This window comes from Epinephelus moara, chromosome 19 (assembly GCF_006386435.1).
Source record: "Epinephelus moara isolate mb chromosome 19, YSFRI_EMoa_1.0, whole genome shotgun sequence".
Taxonomy (NCBI): Eukaryota; Metazoa; Chordata; class Actinopteri; order Perciformes; family Serranidae; genus Epinephelus; species Epinephelus moara.
The window spans coordinates 34,983,116-35,003,698 of record NC_065524.1 but is presented as its reverse complement, the minus strand read 5'-3'; the positions used below and the strand labels follow the sequence as shown (position 1 = coordinate 35,003,698).

At 42.2% G+C, this 20,583-nt stretch overlaps 2 protein-coding genes across 2 annotated transcripts in view; one reads left to right on the top strand and one right to left on the bottom strand.

The window, feature by feature from the left end:
• Nucleotides 1-12,866, top strand: part of akt3a (v-akt murine thymoma viral oncogene homolog 3a) — a 68,964-nt gene extending 56,098 nt beyond the window's left edge. The window contains exons 11-14 of the mRNA XM_050071115.1: nucleotides 5,001-5,215; nucleotides 5,417-5,504; nucleotides 6,909-7,011; nucleotides 8,912-12,866. Of these exons, the coding sequence (XP_049927072.1) occupies nucleotides 5,001-5,215; nucleotides 5,417-5,504; nucleotides 6,909-7,011; nucleotides 8,912-8,997 (492 nt within the window). The 3' untranslated portion in view covers nucleotides 8,998-12,866. The remainder of the gene's footprint in view (nucleotides 1-5,000; nucleotides 5,216-5,416; nucleotides 5,505-6,908; nucleotides 7,012-8,911) is intronic.
• A 5,222-nt stretch (nucleotides 12,867-18,088) lies between these two features.
• Nucleotides 18,089-20,583, bottom strand: part of sdccag8 (SHH signaling and ciliogenesis regulator sdccag8) — a 53,548-nt gene continuing 51,053 nt past the window's right edge. The window contains exons 17-18 of the mRNA XM_050071114.1: nucleotides 18,779-18,905; nucleotides 18,089-18,440 (exon numbers count right to left, since the gene is read on the bottom strand). Coding sequence (XP_049927071.1) covers nucleotides 18,402-18,440; nucleotides 18,779-18,905 — 166 coding nt within the window. The 3' untranslated portion in view covers nucleotides 18,089-18,401. The remainder of the gene's footprint in view (nucleotides 18,441-18,778; nucleotides 18,906-20,583) is intronic.

The following is a 20,583-nucleotide window of genomic DNA, read 5'->3' as shown; positions in this document are numbered from 1 at the left end:
GAGGTTGGAGGAAGGTGCTCGGAAAAAACCTGGAAATCTACACCACCGCCGCCGCCACTCACCCGCCCGCACGCTCTGCTCGCCCGCCCGCGTGTAAAAATAACACAGTTTGCTCGGAGCCAAGTTACAGAGATGCAAAGTAGCCGGGATTAAAAAGAGAAAGGGGGAGGTGGGGGTTGAAGACAGAGGAAGATGAGAAGGGAGAGAAAATATTTCAGGGTTACAGGAGTGAAATTCAGACAGTTCTCATGTTTGCCGTCAGTGAAAAGGGCAGATGAGAAGTGAATAAAGAGGGTTTGTGTCTGCTGTGAGCCTGAAGGAACTCACACACTGATACTTCAGCTACACAACGCTGCAAAGTGAATAAGTCTTCCTCCGTAAAGGATTAGATTGAAATTTATTTCAAGGAACGTCAAAAATAAAGAGAGATTAATGTGAGATTAATGGACAATAAGCAGTGTAAGGTCCTTGTAAAGGGATGGAACAGAATCAGAGAAAACACATGGGGAGTGTTTTTCTCTGTTTTCTCATATTTTTTGTGTTTGACACATTTTCCTTGTGGCTATTTATTTATTAAGTGTTGAAGGGGAAGGATTTGGACTTTTTCCATTTATTTGTTTGTTTTTGTTTGTATGTTGTATATGTCGGACATTGTGATTTTTCTCTTTTACTGTAACTGTAAATGTCTGGTAAACATAGCAGCACAGTCAGCCGTTAGTAAAACACTGCAGAATGTCAGAACAGTGTCAACATAAACCGATTTCCAAATGATGATGACACTTTGGAGATAGAAGGTCTCTGTGTGACACCGACAATATGTGAGTGTATGTTCACTGTGCCCAGTATATGAGGTGTGTGTGTGTCTGTGTGAGTGTGTGTTTGTGTTCCCTGTAGCCTGCTGGGTATCTGGGCTGGTACAGCCACAGGCTGTGTGTGCCCGTCCCGTCCCATCTAGTCCTGTCCAGGCTGCCAAAGCCCCCGCCCCGCGAGCAGCATCTCGCTGCCACATGGCTGCCCCAACAGGGACCAGGACAGGACAAGACCTTCTTTCTCACGGCTGCTTTGCATCACAGCGTTTTTCTTGTTCTTCTACTCTTCTCTTTTTTCCTCTTTTCTTCTCCTCTCCTGCTGTTTTATCCAATTTGTTACCTCTGCTGTCTTGTCCTATTTATTTGTCCTGTCTGTTTCGAAAATATACACATAACCACACATACTGTACACACACACACACACTCCTATGCCTCCATGCCTAAGGCTGTGGGGCAGCATTCTGGCTCTGTGTGGATTAATCTGCTCCCTGCCTGCAACCGAGCTGCCACCACTTTCTTTGGTCCCAGGACACACACACACAAACACACACACAAACACTCTCTTACACTGACACGCACATACATATACATGCCCAACTGGACTGCTTGCATTTGTATACATTTCTGTACCTTTTGGTACAAAGGCTCGACACACAGCCCTGTAGATCAGCATCGCAAAAACAGCCTTGTAAGCTGCTCTGAATTTCATAAACCACACACTGTGTATGTGTGTGTGTGTGTGTGTGTGTGTGTGTGTGTGTGTCCTTCCTCAAGCTGCAGGGACTGAAACACCAAACATCTCCTAGTTTGCCTCACTCTCAAAACTTTATGAATTTGATGAGGACGGATAAATATTCCATCTGCTGTGTGTGTGTGTGCCTGACAGTCTCCCAGCAGTCTAAGCCAGTGTTATCCCTCCAGCCGTACCAATCAATAGTATATCTGGAGCTGGCGGCGCGCTTCGTTCCCCCAGCTCTTCTCTGCAGCTGCCAACAGGGTGACCAGTGTAATTCTCTCTCTCTCTCACACACACACACACACATAAAATAGCACTCATAACTCTCTTATTCACTTCCACGCACATGTTGACTTGCACACACTGAAGCAGCCGCCTGCATCATTAGCAGTTTAGTGTCGAGTGTGTGAGCTCAGTCAGTTAATGACCAGCTTTCTGTGGCGTGGAGCTGCTGTGGAAACTCGCAGGCAGCTGTTTGGTGTTTTCTCTCACCTAGTCTCATCACACAATGACATTTAACTTAATTTACAACAGAACCTCATCTGCATCTTCATCTGACACTTATTAGGAGAAATTGTGGAGTTAAATTTTAGAATAATAAGACTATTTTCATTCCACTGTTTTCACAGAGAAAGGCCTATAACATACTAAATAAAGGCTATGTACAAAAATACAATAGATACAATAAATAAAATAAAAATCAGGAAATACACGACGATACATCCTGTGGAAAAGACCGATATCAAGAAAGTGTACCCACAAACAAACTGGAGCACCAGAGGCTCCACAGTCTGGATGAAAACCTGACAGAGCTCAGGTCAAAGCCTGAATAACACCATTAACTGAAAGAGAAAGCTGCACATATATCAATACGTAAGATTTTGTATCATGGCAGAGCAGGCAGGCACACTGACTCCACAAGTGGGCAGCATATAGCGGGGTACAAAACGCTCTGAATCAGGGCTCTTCAACATTTTTCAGGGCAAGGAGCACTTAGCTGAAAGAGAGACAGAGCAGGGACCTCCTACTGCATATATTGTATCAAACTGATTTGCACTTGAGATGATATTTTTGGGTCTTCTCTCATTTGTGCTTACCTGTAGTTAAGTCAGCAGCAGTTGCAACATGGTAAAGTGCGTTAGCTTCACCTTCTCCACTTTCAGCGCTGGTTTATGAGGTGGAGGATGTGTCTTTCTTGAAAAGTTACAAAACGATCCCTAGTGGCTCACAAGAGACTTCGTACACTTGACATAATAATACAGCTAATACTAAGATATGTGTGATTCAGCTCACATGATTCATGAGTAACGGAACAAGAACAGCTTTCATTTTACTTTGGGTATGCTTTGGAGAGGCGATTTTGGTGAATCATAGGGGATCCACATAGGGCTAATGTGAATTTTCAGATGCATTTTGATTTTTGAAAATAGATAAATGAATAAGTAAATAAAAACTTAAATTAATTAATTATAAGAAGTAATTTGACGCCCCCCTGCAGGAACTCAGAGGACCCAGGCTCTAAATAAAGGTCTCTTTACTCTAACTGAGCTCATGTTGAATTTACGAGGAAGTATATTAGCTTGTGACACTGTCTATGGATATTATCATCAGATTGACAATATGATGGCAGGAATATTTCATCTCATCACACACTTTGAGAGAAGTATGATTTCAGGAAATACTAATTTTCTGTCTTCTTTACCTCTAACAATCATTATATTATTCTTATTAGCGATATTAGCATTATATTCAATGTCAAACTCAAAGCCAAAACTGTCTCGACTCTAAATCACAGCCACTCTCACAAAATTGGGGACTTAAAGATGCCAAATTCCTGATCTGAAATATTAACATAACACTAAATTTTTACCGCTATCTGAAATAAGGTTAAGGTGTTCACCTTTTGTTAAAGTGCCCTAAAGCAATTATAATCATCTGTGTGCTTATATTAAATTAAGTTATAGGAAGTAGCATCATACTGATTAATTTAGAAACATTATATTCCTGGATATTCACCACCATAAAACATTTAGTTTTGACTCCAAATCTGAAAGTTTAACGAGCTTGTGTCTCCTCATCTCTTTACACAACTGTTGAAATGTTCATGTGCCTGTGAGCTGACACGTGGAGCACGAGCACTTAAATATTCGCTTACATTTCAGTATGCTTTTGTGCTTTGCTTAGTTTGTAGGTTACGTGTTTTCACAGTCGGTCTGCAGTTTTAATAAACACGTCTCTATTCTAATCAATCTAAGCTATTTATGTATTTGTGACACTTGTGCTATCTGCATCTGCCACCCATCTCGCTGCTGCTAATAGCACAGATTAGTTCAGCGTGCCGTATATATATTTAAATCCTCTGATGTTATGTCATTTGCTATATTAGTTCAAATCATGGGATTTTTTTAAATGTCAAAAGCATGTTTTTGTGCGTGTGCGTTTGCAGTCGTGTGTGTGTTAGCGTCCACCCTGCCTGGTCCATTATTAACAGTGAGTGAGATGTTATTATTATTGGCGAGATGTACAACATATGCTGTTCTGGCTGCTCTCCAGCCCTGTCTGTCTGTCAGTCACACACACACACACACACATGCATACACACTCATCATGTTAATAAGCTTATTATGTTAATGAGGGCCTCGACAGCACCTGAAATACCTCTCTTCCTGCCTCTGCCTCCCTTCTCCTCTTCCTCGCTCCTCCAGAGGTGAGCGAACGGGCACGCGAGAGGATGAAAGAGACGGAAGCGGGCGAGGGAAGACATGATTAGAGGACGGAGGAGGCAGGATAAGACAGGATGGAGAGGACAGCGCTAAAGGAGAGCAGGCAGGGAATGAGAGTAGGAAGGCAGCCCAGACACGGGACTTTGATATGGGAGCTTTCACAGGACCTCTTTCCTCATCACACACGACACAGCAGCTCGCCGTACAGTACCTGTGCGAGCCAGCTCGGGGGTCGGACTGGCCCTGACCCATGTTGCGGGCTGTTCCTGCCTTTTCCATCCAGGGACGTTCCTCTCTGTCCCTGCCAGGAGAAGGATCAGTGTGCCAGGGAGAGCTGGCAGGGACCAGAGGGGGCATCTGGTGGGCCACGCCAGCACACTGACTCCCTTACTGTAACAGGGGCCTCTGAAGACCTGCCATCCCATGATGTTTGCCTCTGTATGTCTGTGTATGGAGACAGGGGGGCTCACTGCTACACCTCAGCTCTTGTTATCTGTGCGGCCACTTCTGTTCTCCTCAGACACATTTTTATTTTTCCCTTCAGCAAGATGGCATATTGACTCTCCTGTGCCGTCTCTCCTCGCTCATCTGTCTCCTCAGCGAGTACCCTGGGCGCTCTGCGTCATCCAATAAAATAAATGCAGAGATGCAGAATCAAAGCAGATGTCCAATAAAACAAATGGTCCCATTTAAAGAAGTAAACGCGTATCTGTGTGTCTTGACTCTCCCCAGGTGCTGGAGGACAACGACTACGGTCGGGCGGTGGACTGGTGGGGTTTGGGCGTGGTGACGTACGAGATGATGTGCGGCCGGCTGCCCTTCTACAACCAGGATCACGAGAAGCTGTTCGAGCTCATCCTCATGGAGGACATCAAGTTCCCGCGCACCCTGTCGTCAGACGCCAAGTCGCTGCTGTCAGGCCTGCTCATCAAAGACCCCAACAAACGGTGTGTGTGAACGCAGAGATGTGAACAGATGTAGCAGGAGTTTCTCTCTCTTTAAAGTCATCTCGCTAAAGTAAATAATAAATACCTCCTCGTCACGTCTGATGACTTTTGATTCGTTTCTGTTTAGTTTGTTGGTTCAAATCAAATGTTGCTTCGACTGATCTTTTTTTTGTTTTGTAACATTCCTCTCGTGTCCTCTAGGCTCGGTGGAGGACCAGATGACGCTAAAGAAATAATGAGACACAGTTTCTTCTCCGGCGTCGACTGGCAGGATGTCTATGATAAAAAGGTATGATGCAACCTGATGGTAAAGCTGTATCGTCGAGTAAAGCACAACAGGACGGCGGAAAATTACACGCTATTAAAAAGTGTGTGTATTGTACGATGAGTTGTATGACAGGGTTAACTTATATAACACATGTAAACATGCACATATCACCCATTAACAAACATGATGTGTTCATCAGAGCAGAGCCGTATAAAGCACAAAGCATCATGGAGACGTGTGACCTTGTGTCCTGGAGGTCTATGGTGTGTGTGCTCATTTAACACCGCAGAGTAAGAACCAGGTCCTGTGTGACAACACCCATAACAGCATGTTAGATAGGTGCTGCTGTTCCTGCCTTCACTCTGATCTCTCCTCCTCTGGATCAATCTGCCACCTCGAATGTTCCTTACATCCTCCTCTCCTCTCTCCTCCTTCCTTTGCCTTCATTTCCTCTCTCCTTCCTCCTTTCTTTTCCTCTCTTCTCTTCTCTCCACTTACTTTTCCTTCCCGTCCTTTCCTATCTCCTTTCCTCCCCTCTTTCCCTTTCTCCTCTCCTTTCCTTTCTTTCTTTTCTCCTACCCTCTGTCCTCCCCTCCTCCTTTCTTTCCCTTCCATTCCTCTCTCTTTCCTCCTCTCCATTTCCTTTCTTCTTTCCTCCTTTGTTTCCTCTTCTTTCTCATTTCCATTCCCCTCTTCTACCTTACCCTCCACTCTTCTCCTCTCTCCCTTCTTTCCTTTCCCCTTCATCTCTCCTTTCATGTCCTCTCCTCTCTTTCGTTTCCCTTCCTTTCCTCTCTCATTCATCCTTTCCTTTTCTCTAGCCTCTCTCCTCCCTCTTTTCCCTCCTTTCTTTCTTTCTTTCCTACCCCTGTCCTTCTCTCTCCTCCTTCTTTTCCCTTTCCTTTCTTCTACCCTTTCCTTTCCTTCATCCCCCTCCTTCCTGTCCCTCATTTTTCTTTCTCACCCCCCTTTCCTCTCCTCTCTCCTCCTCCATTCCTTCTTTTTCTTCCCCCCTCCTCTTCTTTACTCTCCACTCTTTTCTTCTCTCTCCCTTTGTTTCCTTTCCTCATCATCTCTCCTTCCCTCTCCTCTCTCCCCTCCTTTCCTTTCTTTCCCTCTCTCATTTCCTACCCTCTCTCCTCCTTCCCTTTTTCTCTTTATTCATTCCTTTCCCTTCCCTCTCCCATTTCCGCTTTCCTTAACTTTCCCGTATCCTCTCTCCTCCCTCCTTTCCTTGACACATATTCGGACAAACACACATTAAATATTTGAAGTACTGAGATGATGGAGGTCTACGTGGTGACGCTGCTGACGTGTGAATAAAAACTGAGGTCAGGATCAATAATAACTCACGAGGTGTCGTTCAGAAACGTTATTGTACGATCTAATCTTCCTCTCTGTGTCCTCGTCGTGTCTCTGCCCCAGATGGTCCCTCCCTTCAAGCCTCAGGTGACGTCGGAGACGGACACCAGATACTTTGACGAGGAGTTCACAGCCCAGACCATCACAATCACTCCACCAGAGAAATGTGAGTGTCTCCTCTCTCTGTCTCTCTTTCTCACACATGTACACACAAACATATGCCCACGTTAAAACTTGACGAAATCTCACTTTCATTTTTTACATAGCTGAAGATATTCTCAGCGGAGAGAGTCGTATATACAATATTTCTGAGTGACAGAAGAAGTAAATGCTCTGGTTTGAAGTGTGTGTATTAAGATAGCACACACACCACTGAACAATACACAGTATGTGCTTTATATGTTTGAGATGTTTAAATTGGAATCATTTTGGCAGAGGATCATGATGTTAATAAAATGTTCTGATTATGAATTGGAATAAATTATATCTTTGGCGGCACACATTTTTCGAGCATCTGATGATCAAATTCAGCTTTTCTTTCTCATTTTGATTAATAATTTCAGTTTTAAACAATTAATCAGTGCTCCCGCTCTCTCTTCAGGTGAGACATGTCGACTTAAATTAACCGGGGTAACAAACACGCCATAGTGCCGTTGTCTGTTTGTTCAAGTGTCTGTGTAACATACCTCAGGCCACACGCAGCTCTTCACAGGCTTTGAAATAAAGATACTGGTTTCAGAATGTTCGGCACTGAATTATGCATGAGTGGAACCGATGTGTTTCTCTGCGCTAATGTGAGGTTCCACTTGTTTTGTAGGTCGCACATCAGCTAGTTAGCAGGAGATTGGCACATTGAAGACACACTTGTTAATTGAATCTTGTTCTGTTTGAATCTACAACAACAACCTACCACAGACACAAGGCTTTGTGATGTTTGATTAGATTTTGAGATGGTAAAATTAATCGGTAAATGTATATGCATCCCATTTGATTTAATGTATTTATATTAATGGAAATAATGAGTTTTAAAGCTGGGGTAGGCAGAAATTTGGAAAAGTCAGATTTGATAATACACCCTCCTCCTGCAGCTCTCCCTCTCTGCCCTAAACCCCTCCCACTGGACAACCACGGGAATATGCACACACCTCATACAGCTAGCTACCCCACAGTCCCTTCATCTCCCTCCCTGCCACTGTAGACTACTTTCCTGAGAAGGCAAGTGGGCAGCAGCTCAGTAGACGTACCTTCGTTCAGCAGCTGTAACAGCTCGAATTTGGCCAGCACAATCCCCCCAGCACTGGTGTCACAGTGGGCAGCGCTGGGTCTAACCAGTTAGCTGATCCAACAGGAGGTTGAGGCTGTCCGGATCCTCGGAGATGGAGTTTGCACTGGCTGGATTCAGGTTGCTGTGGCTGCTGATTGATAGTCCATCTCAGGAGGCGTTGCCTGCAGCCTACAGGGTAGTCTGAGGCTCTAGCTAATGTTAGCAACAAAAATGTGAACTTGAAACCACAGTCATGAGCCTTTAGCTCAGTTTAGCAGAAGGCTAAAATATTAGCAACAATTTCTCTTCATCTCTAAAACACCTCACTGATACTGACACATCTTTTCTTTCGTTTATTTTTAGACTCTCTTGCTTTACCCGGACTTTAAGACTCTTCTTTCAATAAGTCCATGTTCCTACAGTATTTGAGTTGCTTTGCAGTGTAAGCAGTGGTAGCCAAATGCTGGAATAGCAACTTTCTCCGTAGGATTCTCCGACATGGAATCAGGCTTTCAACAAAGGGACGCGTACATGCATCTGCATTTGTAGAACAGCCAATAGGAAGGCCTTCTCTTTGAAATGACCTGTGATTGACTAAAGTGTCCTGTCACAGGCTAAATTTTCCAGGGCCAAGAGGAGGTGCAGAAGTCTGGTTTTCTCCCAGACCACTTGAATTACAATGTGGTCAAAATTTAGTATGCTATTTCTGCCCAGTGACGCTATAATAAAATTAAACTGCCTCCCCGAGCTTTAATTGTAACTAATCAAGTCATTAATCAACTCTGAATCCTTCTGTCTTTAGTTGACGAGGACGGGATGGACTGTCTGGACAATGAGAGGAGACCGCACTTCCCACAGTTCTCCTACTCTGCCAGTGGGCGGGAATGAACTGTCCATCACGGTGACATCATCACAGCTGGTCTCTGAGGTCATCATTGTGGGACAAAAGACCCACAGCTTTGGACCGACCCAGAAAGACTTGAAGGATTTTGCCCTTCTCTTCCTCCTCCTCCTCCTCCTCTCTTTTTCACCTCTCCAAAAGAAGCAGTCTTTTTTTTTGTGAATCCCTTTTCAGAGAGAACTCACAGGCAAAAATTACTTTGTAATCCTGCACTGCAACCCCAGGTGATCTGAGCTGTGATGTGATCAGTTACTATGTAATGTCCCTTTAATGACAGGAGCATCACTGGTGGCCTGCTGTGCTTTGACATGTGTCGGTCCTGCCAAACTCTGAAACGCGTCTGATCAAGTTAGACCGCTGATGCATTTTTAAGGAGACGTTTTTGTGGCTTCTTATCTGTAACACGGAGATATAGCATTTTAAGTCATTCAAACCTAAACTGCCGTTACCGGTTGTATCTCAGGCTTTTGCAAACAGACAGATCCTCTCGCGCTCAGAGAGACACTCGGGTCTGGTTTCAAATCCTCACCTAAATAATTCTGGGATTGATTGAGGCTGCCTGGCAGTGAGGGAGCAGTTGTCATCGTGTGAGCAGAGTCTTACACAGCTCATGTTGTCGAGCAGGATTTGACTCAGGTTTTGCTCGGTGCAATTCATTATTGTTGTTGCTGCTATATCAATTCCTACCACAACTACTACAGGTACTGCTACTCTTACAACAACTCCTATACTGCTACTAAAACCCGGTGCTACACTTCGAGCTTAATGCTGCAGATCATTACACAGGCGCCAGCAACACATCACCTGTATTAACGTCTATGCTTGTACAGCTGCAGAACAGGTGTTGCTCCTAATGTACTGCTATTACACATCAACTCTGTAGATTCAGACGATGATAGGATGTCGTGTGTGTGTGTGAGTGTGTGTGAGTGTGAGGTATTGGTTTGTGTTAAAGAACGCACCTCAAAGCACAGCAGTTCAGAAGGATGAAGCTCCAAAACCATGAGCTTTACTACGTTACCCACAATGCAGTGTAAGGTGGTTTATACATCCATCACTGAGGAGGTGAAAATGAGAGGAAATGGTTGGTTTGAATGCCCCCCACCCCCCCCACCCCACCCCCCCGACGTTTTTTTAATTTATTTCTCAACTAAAAGTCCCTGAGTTTAAATCTCTTCTGTCCCAAAAGGGAAAACAAAAGCGAAACGGTACTTTTGTGTTGATGATGAAGCTTTACTGTGACATGTTTGTGTCACGGCGTTGGGAACCACACGGCTGTACCTCTCTGTCTCTGTGCAGGAAAGGGAATCTGCAGCAGGTTCACCACAGAGTGCAAAGAGAAGTCCAGGATGGCAGGTTGGGCATTGTTGATAAGAAGAGAGAGTAAGTACAGGTGAAAAAGCTCCAAGAATGATTAAATATTTATAATGTGATAATTTATTTGTAACGATGAGTGAGGTGACAGCTGATTTCCTGTTACTGTCAGATTTTCTTTTCTTTTTTTTTAAAGACATTATGGTCTATGAGGAGGTACGCATCGACAGTTATGATTTACACCAATCACAGCGATGGCTATAATATATATATGTTCTATTTATTGTTCTACTCATCGGTTTTATATTTAACTTTTTCTATTGTTATTACATTATTCTTGAAAAAAAAATATTTCTTAGGGCTGAGAGAAAAAAAAATGGCACCTCAAGAAACAACAATGGCTGAAGAATGTAGGAGGGAAAGCAGATAGCCTTCCTGCTCCATTGTTTATTTTAATGTCTTTGTGTTGTTTTGTGACCAAAATGTGACGGCGGAGAGGTGACGGGACGCATCAAGGACAGATGACAGTTTACTGTGAGGTTGAAATGAAAAAAACAGAAAGATATTTATTTTAATTTATTTCATCACCTTTTCTTTAAGTTGATCCAAATCATCCCTCAGGTAGAGTTGGGTCGGTCCGGGCTGGTGTACGAGCTTAAACCTGTTATGCAAACTGGCTGAACTGGTATTTGTCGTTATGACAGGCGCTGGTAAATTAAAAAGCAGCCTACATCAGTGGCATGCGCTGACGGCGACACAGCGCTGAATCCAACTTGTGCCGCATTAGTAGTCAGCAACATAACAACATGATTAATATATTTGCTTGGAAACAGACAAACGGCAACATGAAGGAGGCCACATTTCAGTAGAGATGGGAGGGGTGAGAACGGTTTTATGTTGTGTTTGTTTATTAGAAAGCTTGTGTTTTTTGCGTGGCGAGACAAGATGGCAGATTTAGTCTCTGAAGAAAACTAAACCTGCACCAGTATGGCATCATTTTGGATCTGAAGCTGGCGCAAAATCTGGACCCTGTGGCTGGACCAGTTGGGAACCACTGGGCTTTGCTGTGTCATTTCCAGTAAATATCACAATATAAAACGTGTTTTCTCTTTAAAAAATACAAACTCTCTCCCATCTTTTAAGTGGTTATGTTTCCAGAAGTGAATTAACAGATTTAGTGTGAACAGAGAGCCCGATGTTAAGCAATGCTCGGCAATAGACAGACGCTTGTTTGCTGTTAGGACACAGTGTCGTTGTGTTTCATTCAGGAGCAGCTGCTGACTCCTAGTGGTAAAATCCAGTACACCAGTCTGGCTTAACATCAAACCAGTTTAAAATTTTAATATCGGCCCAACCCTACCCACAGGTGTTGCTATAAAGCAGGGCTATTCAATTACAAATTTAACTGGGCCAGATTTTTAAACCAGAAAATATCAGGGTGGCCACAATTTCAGCAGCGAGCACACACCTCACCTCCTGACGTTTCCCTTACAGGTCAGATACACAGAATATAGTTTCATACAGTCTATAGCAGCAACAGTCAAAGTCACTATATAAACTCAATAATATCTCACTGGAAACAAATCTAACACATCAATAAAATAAATATTCCTCCTGGCATCACAATACTGAGTGAAAAAAGTCACGTTATCTAAACATGAAGACAACAAACATCAGTATCAGTCATTCATCCTGCTCTCTGTCCCCCCTCTACTGAGGACACTCACTGTCTGCAGGTCGGCTGCCTCAGGTGCATGATTGAAACAGTCCAGCCAAAACCAAGCACAGAAGCAAACTCTCATTTAAAGACATACCATACTATGACTACAACATGGACTTCCTTTGTTTATTTTCTTAATGCTTTGTCTAAAGGAGCAAGAGAAAATCATCAAGGAGGCACATTCAGGTGTCTCCAGTTCGTTAGCTCAGAGAGATAGAGGTCCGATTTGAAGGTCAGAGGATCAGGGTTCAATTCTCAGGTGAACAGTCAGTCTGTTTTACAAGCTGATGTCTGAAGGATAAAGTTATAATGTCTAAGAAACACAGACAAAGTGTCTCTGGCCTGGTAGCTCAGGCTGTTAGAGGGCTTTTTTGAAGTCCTTAGGTTGAATGTTCGATCCTAGTCCATGGCAGCTGAATTTTAAAGGCTCCATGAAACACAACAAAAGCTTGAGGTGGAATAGCTCAGGCTGTTAAAGAGTTGCTTGGGAATTCTGTGGTCGGGTGTTCAATCCTTTTCCAGGGCAGGTGAATTTTAAAGTCCAACGCCCAAATAAAAAGGTTGGTAGTGAAGGTTGGAGTCCCTGGATGATGGCATCCCCACTTTGGCCTGGCGTCCTGGCTGCCCCTTGCCGTAGCATAGTCATGTGGTAGCACTGGATGTGAACCCCAGTCTCCCGCACTAAAGCCAGTAGCCTTAACCACTGAGTTACCCTGCTGCTACACATATACACTATTCTCCAGGCGCATTTAACCTTTTTTTTTTGGGCGTTGGACTTTAGAATTCACCTGCCCTGGGTAAGGATTAAACCTCCAACCTCAGAATTCCCAAGCAGCTTTTTAACAGCCTGAGCTATTCCACCTCACACTTCCATTGTGTTTCACGGAGCCTTTCACTCCATCCTCTGGACAGCAGCCATTAAAATTCAGCTGCCCTGGACTAGGATCGAACATTCAACCTAAGGACTTCCAACAGCCTAAGCTTAACTTTCTCCTTCAGACATCAGCTTGCTAAACAGACTGACTGTTCACCTGAGAATTGAACCCTGATCCTCTGACCTTCAAACCGTTCTTCTATCCCACGGAGCTAATGAACTGGAGACACATGAGCTCTCTTTGTTTAAGATTTTCAGTCTGTCTTTTGGACAAATGCATTCAAAAGTCAGCTGTTAAGGTGTCCTAGTAGGAGGGATTAATTGGGGACAGCTGTTCAGAAGGCTGTCTCTCTGCTTTCAAGACATAGGCTTAAACTGTATGAACCTATCAACGTCATCATTGCAAGGATGTTTTCAATCTTGACTTGTCTTGAGGGGGACATGAATACCAGTATTACATTTAATGGCAGTCCACGCAGTACATGGAAATATACAGAGAAAAATCACACACTTCATTTGCACAAATGCATTCAAAATTCACTGAGCATCAACTGGTATTGAACCCACAACATCAGGATCTCTAATCAGTCCTCTAACACTGTGAGCTATTGAAGTAGACAGCTGTTCTAACTTTCCTCTGAGTGTTGTGGCTTAAAACACATTAGACTGTTAGACTGAACACTCTACAAGGCAGTTTGTTATTTTCTTGCTAGCTACGTCTGCCCAAAAAACAAGTCCTTCAACAATCCCTGCTCGGGCGACTCAGAGGTTGCTTCTGGGCCCGCTAATTGAATAGGCCTGCTCTAAAGGCTCTTCTCACCTGATTGCACATTGACTCAAATGTTCCTCATATTTAATGTTACCCCAGGTGTGTGTTGGTGAAAGCAGTTCAGAGAGAAAGAAGAAGTGGAAGTTGAGCAGAAAGGAAACAAGTGCAGCACAGCAGTCTGAATGTAAAGCGGTGAGGATGAAAAAGATTTGATGTGTAAGTGCTACTGTTCACTGTAAGTGTGTCGGGACAGAGCGGAGGAGAAAGTGGAATGACAGTGTTTGGATATGTTTGTAAGGTCAGACAGTTCTTAGAAAGAGTGTGGATGATCAGAGTCACGCTCCTCTGTCCTTTATGTGCGCCGTCACCTCTCCAGTCTGGACTTTGTTTGTTTGCGTCATCATGTCTTCCAGTCTGACCAACAAGATTTAAAATCCCCTCAATTTCTCTGTCTTCAAATGCCAGTAAGCCTTATGGTTTAGCTCAGAAAGTCCCAAAAAAAGATGAACCAGATGTGAGAAAATATATTTTTAAAAATTTTAAATTTCATCTTAAAACCACGTGGAAGACATCACCTTGAATATCTGGATGATTAAAAAGAGAGCACCAGGGGATGTGCTCTCTTGAGGCGTAGAAAACTATTCCAATATATTTATTATTTGAATGTTTTTATTATTATCATTGATGGATAACTTGAATTTCTTTTCTATTTAATTTATTTGATGTCATTTTGTTTGGGAGTTTAGCAGTGAGGGGGCGTAGTCGTGTTTCACTCTGCAGTTTAAGTCTTCAGAGATTTTGTTCTAAAAATAAATGCCTCCTTTTTTTTTCTTTACAGATATCTCTTATACGACACATTACCTGTTTTTCCGCTGCTCTTAAGTCCATATGCTTTACTCTTGCACATCCATTAAATTGCTACTAGCTGGCAAAGGCGCTTTATGGCAGAAAGTAGAAAAGGATGGCGCTGGCCTGCATGCTGTAGTCCTCTGTCCGCACTACCAGTCCTGAGTCAAAGTGGCACTCAGAACTCTTATGAAAAATACTTCTCTGTGATCGATTGAGCCTGTCTGGCACAGCTGAAGCAGCCGAAAAAGTTCAAAATGAGAACAGTTCCCACCCAGCTGGCACCCTCAACAGGCTCAAGCAAACGCTCCCAAGTATTTGGAAGGATTTCAGCTTTGATTTGACCCAGGTCTGCGAGCGACTGAGGAGTTCTAGCTGTATGCGCACGCTTACCGCCAAAAACATTAGAAACCAGAGTTCATAAAATACTGCTTTGTAGCTTTGGCCACAGCACTTTCACATCCATCACTTTTTATATGATTCAGAGGAATCTGATTCAGCCCTGCTTTAAAGGAAGATTTTTAGCTTCTTCTTTTTTTTTTTTTAAATGTTTTTAAGAAAATGAGGATTTTTAAAGCACATCTCCCCTCCACATACAACCGATAGCTTTCATGTTGCTCTGATGTCTGGAGTTGGCAGGACCTGGGTGATTGTGTCCCACAGAGACGAGTCAGTGCTGCCACTGCAGAATCACGCTCAGTGGAAATGTTCAGTAAATTGGTCAGTCTTCATAATGTTTGGAAAAATCCACAGATGTCACTGACTTCTTCTCCTCGTCTGTTTTGAGAAGTTTTCCCTCTGTCGAGCCTCAACTCTCCTCGTTTAATCCTCGAGTTTATTTACTGGCAGCAGTGACGCCAGACGCTGATTCTAAGGTCAGAGATCATAAAAAAATAAATGTTTTCCTCCAGCTACTGTACGTGGAGAAGGTGGAGCTTAGTAATCCTCTTCATCAGTGTGGGTTTTCCCTTAAAGACTATGAATCAGTTATGGGCACGTCAGTAATTTCTTAAACTGGACGCTGAAAGTCAGTTTAAGCCTCCTCACAGCATTACTGGTGCCCTCGACTGGTGTGAGTCGACAGTATGTGAGATATCTGACGCTGCACTGACAGTGTCCACTCTTAAAGCTGCTGCTGTTTCTACTGTACATCTATCACACAACAGATCTGACTCCAGTAGTATTTGAATATGTTAAATCCTTTCAAAGACATCAGCTGCTCTGTATTGATCTCGCACGTTGTTAATGAAGCGACGGCGTCAGCCAGAAATCACAAACCGCACTCAGCGTGGCGTTTAATGCAGATAATAAGTAAACGGCTCCAGTGTTTGGAAGGATTTCTGACAGTATTTGACCTTGTGTCTGCGACAGAACTCCTCCCCTCTCCTCTTTCTCTGGTACTAGTCTACTATCATCATGATTATTAACATGAACAAGCATGAGATGCATTTATTTATAAACAGCAAACAAAAAACGGCAAACATGTACAAATATTACAAAGTGTAATTGAGTTTTCATTTCATGTCCATGTCCATCTACTGTAGCTTTACAGCTGTGTGAGACATTTGTGGACAGCTGCCAGCTGTTCTCAGAGCGGGCCATGTTTCCCCCGAAAAACACTGTAATACTGAGGTCAGCTCTGCTCGCTGACACGTCAGCGGAGCAGAGGTGACGCTGACTCTGAGACAGTCGAGTGTCGGGAAACTCAGCAGATCGATCAAACAGCCTTTTTCTGTCCCTCATGCTGTCAGGATACAGTGCTGCTGGCCGGTGAGGCCGCCAGGATGTGAAAACAACAAATTACCATCAACATGAAGCTGTTTTTTACACTGTACATCCTTAGTATTTTTACACATAAAATGTATATGATAGGGATGCACATTATTTTCCTTCTTACAGACAGCTTCAATAAAGCACTATGTCAATCTGCTGCCTCCGTGTCGACTTGTATTTGCTTTGTGGCTACAAATGCTAGTTATTTTCTGAACTTTCACATTAATTAAAATGCTAAAAATAAAAATTAAACTAGAAATACTGAGTCTCATGTAAGAACAGGTTTGTTCTTAAGGGGCTTGTATGAGAACTCTCTATATTCAGTAATTTTCTTCATATTTTGAATTTTCTCTTAAGCACAAACACAATTTACAAGTGGTCCAGACCTGCTGTAAGAGTCATGTGCAGTTAGTCTGCTGTCATCCAAACCCAAATTTCCACTCCTGGATTGCATATTTAATTACTTTGAAGCAATTTGGAGTTAAAAAAACTGATGTAAATTACTCTTGTATTGAAATTCTGTTTGACCCTGCAGTTCAAGCTGTAATATAACTCTAAATCATTAAGATAAATTGGGTATTTATGCTATTGTATAACACTGCCACATCAATATGAACAATATGATCTTACAGTCATTGATCACCTTGCTGTGGTGAAATGTTTTTCATATCAAACCATTTTTTTATTTCAGTGACAGGACGGCCCTCGGGTGACACATCATTAATGGCTGTCATTTATTCCTATTCCTTGGCTTTAGCAGACACTCTTAAAAATTATGGACGTTTGTTACGCCAGTTTATGATTTCCATAAGATTTAAATTATAAGCCTGGTCCCAGTTAAATACCCAGTCCCTTTTACTAGCCTGACAAATAAAGGCCTGTCTCAATTAGAGGCCTGGTCTGGTTGTCAAGCAGTTAATTTTTATAGAAGTTCTTTGGATTTATAAAACCAGGTTGTCGACTACCCACTTAAGCTAACATAAGTTGGCTGTTGAGATCGCACATACAAATATAAATGTTTAAACTTCTACACATTGTTAGATCAGTTGATTTCATTTTACTGAAACCATGAGCACCAGAGAAAACCGTAAGTCATTTAGATTTACCGGCATGACGAAAAAACAAGTGGTGACTCCCTTCCTCTGAAGCTGTCATAAGGTCAAAATATGTGTCCACTCCTCGATTACCCAGGAAGTTATTTATATTTCTTTAGTCCGTACGGGTCCACTGATCAAAAGAATCAAAAGTCTTTTTCATAAAAATTAATCCAACTTATGAATATTGTTTTAACAGGATAAAGTGGTGTTGTGTCGGTATACCGAGTGCCGTGAAACGTGTCATAACATAACACATAATTGATTTGTTATTGAAAGCCTAATTTTTATACAAGTAATATTCACACTGGTTTAAATAAACAATCTGATCATATTTCCCATCTTTGCTGAGCAACAGTTTTGTATAAAGGAATTAAATAGCTTGTGGCTACCAAATATAGTTGTACGGTATCATGAATGTGCACTTACTTAGGTGGCATTCATTGTCTTTACATATTTCATTTACACAGTTGGAGTTAGGAGCGCTTACTGAATCTGACGTGGTACACTCATGAGCGCCTACCCTACAAAAAAATCATCTTAAGATAAGAATACGTTCTCGCGTGAGTCCCATTGTTCAGTCTTTGGAGCTATGACTTAACTTCCCAAAAATGTGTTTTCGAAAAAAAAGGAGCAGAAAATCTAGAAAATGTTTATAAATCATAATTTAGCACATTTCAAAAGCTCGTTAATGCACCAGTGATTTTGTTTATTAAATCTGTAAAAAATGTACAAACATTTAAAAAAAAAAAAAAAAAAAAAAAAAAAGGCTGAACACAACGTCCTCGTACCTCTAACCTCTCAATATATCACAGTAACAGTCTGTCGCCAAATGTGAAATACGAACTGTAAACCTGATCATCAGTTCTGATAACAAAACATTTGTGTGTGCAGTGACCCTTAATTTAAAAAGGATGAACACACCTGTAAACCTGTAAATAACAGTCTGATATGATCTTCTCAACAGGAGACGTCTGACTTCAGATCCAGACCGGACGGACTCATGTGGACAGAGTATCGACTTGTCTCGTGTTCGGGAGCTAAAAAGACACACACACACACACACACACACACACACACACACACACACAACATTCAATAAGACACACGTTATCTCTCTGAGCAGAATATAGACAACATGTTTTCAGAACCAGACAGAATCATTAGTCATGACGGGACGAACGTCTTCTTACTGATTTTGTTTTAGTAAACTGACAACTATAACGTGCACCTGGAGAGAAAAGACACCATCACAAATTCATTTAGAAACACAACAGTGAGTCACACACTCTGCTGTGTGTGTGTGTGTGTGTGTGTGTGTGTGTGTGTGTGTGTGTGTGTGTGTGTGTGTGTGAGACACAAGAGTGTGTGTGTTTACCTCCATGTGTAGGCTCTGCATCTCCTCGGTGAGTGTGTTTCTCTCCTGCATCAGCTGGTTCTGTTTGGCCAGCAGCTCACACACCTGCTGGGCGCTGCTCTGACAGTGACGGTCCAACTGCTGCAGCCTGCAACACACACACACACACACACACACACACACACACACACAATATTGACTGAAAGTGTGTGAGAGGAACGTACCCTCCTGGCTGATATAAAACCAAATGTTGTAAATATTGAAAGAGAGCTGGATTCACAAAGAGCTTTTTTAAATATCACTGGACTTTGTGTTGATCAAGTAATCAACACTGTTTACACGAGTCTGACAGCGGTGTAAGTTTTATAATTAGAGATTGTGCAGACAAGGAGGTGAATCAGGAGCTGGAAAATAGTGACGCACTCACCTGATAAACTTCATTTATATCCAACAATACTGACTGAAATGAATAAGTCAGATCATTGAGTAATCTGCTAATGATTTTCTCAATAGCACATTGAATCATTTTGTCTATAAAATGTCACCCAGTGGTAAAAAAAAAAAGTCGGGTAAAGTCTCCAAATATCTTGTTTATTCCAATCAACAGTCATGAACTCAAAGATATTCAGTTTACACTTATGTAAGAGGGGAAAAATGATCAAATCGTCACATTTGAGAACCTAGAACCAGCTAATGTTTGATGTTTTTCTAAAATAATCACTCTATTATAAAAATAGTTGCTTATTTATTCTTTATCGACTAACCTAAGTATTGACTACAGTGTGTAGGCTTTGTGAAGATGCTAAATGTATAAAGTAATTCCATAGTCCAGGCAATGTGACAGCTACAAGTCTCCTTTTGGCCTCAAAGGAAAAAAGCAAGACTTGCTGCTAAAACAAAAACCCAATTTTAACTTCATTTCTTTTCACCAGTTGCTGAATGTGAAGCGTAAAAGAAAGACAACTGTTACAATTATAATTTAAATACACTTGTAATGAGATACAGACTCAATCTCAGAGCCCTGAAAAAATATAATAGTGGGGAGAATCAGTGGCTTTTATTTAGCATTTGAAAACACAAGTTTTGTTTTGTCAGTTTTAATAAGTTTTAAATCACACAAGGTAAGTTGTTCAGAATTAAAAGCAAGTCGTAGCTGACAAAGAGCCTGGTTTGGTGTAGACGCAGAGCAGCCACTGTATCAACGGCATAAAGCTCGAAATTTGCATTGGAAATATTTCAACCAAGACTGTTCAGGGTTCAATGCTAAGTTTTTTTTTCACTTGCCCAGTCGGGCAAGTTGGTCAGAGATCTACTTGCCTGAAGTCAGTTTTTACTTGCCCTATAAAAACTGTTTAATTTAAGCGGCTATCAATTAACAAAGACTGCAGTTATTTTTATGTTATGTAATCTTTATTCACACTGTATTTATTAATTAAAACAACATATGTCATGTATTGTAGCTTAATTCCTACACAAAAATGACAGTGGCAGGGCTTAAAGTGAAAAATTTGTCAATCGTTCTCCGTCTATAATTTTGCGCCCTACTTGAGCCATGCCCACCTCTATTTATTTTTCACCCGTCTCTCCAGTTCTGCTGTATTAACACCGGGTTTAATATATTTTGCTTCCATCTCTCTGCCCTGCTCTACTCTACTTCAACGCTACTTAGCTCTCTCTCTCTACCAGTAGACTACCACATCCACCTGTTGCACAAAACGCACACAGCAGTGTTTCCCCTAGGATGGAGTTGTAGCAGCGGAGGTGAAGCACATGCATGAAAAATAATTTTCACGTGTGAAACTTTTTTGTATGCTTGCAAAGCGCAC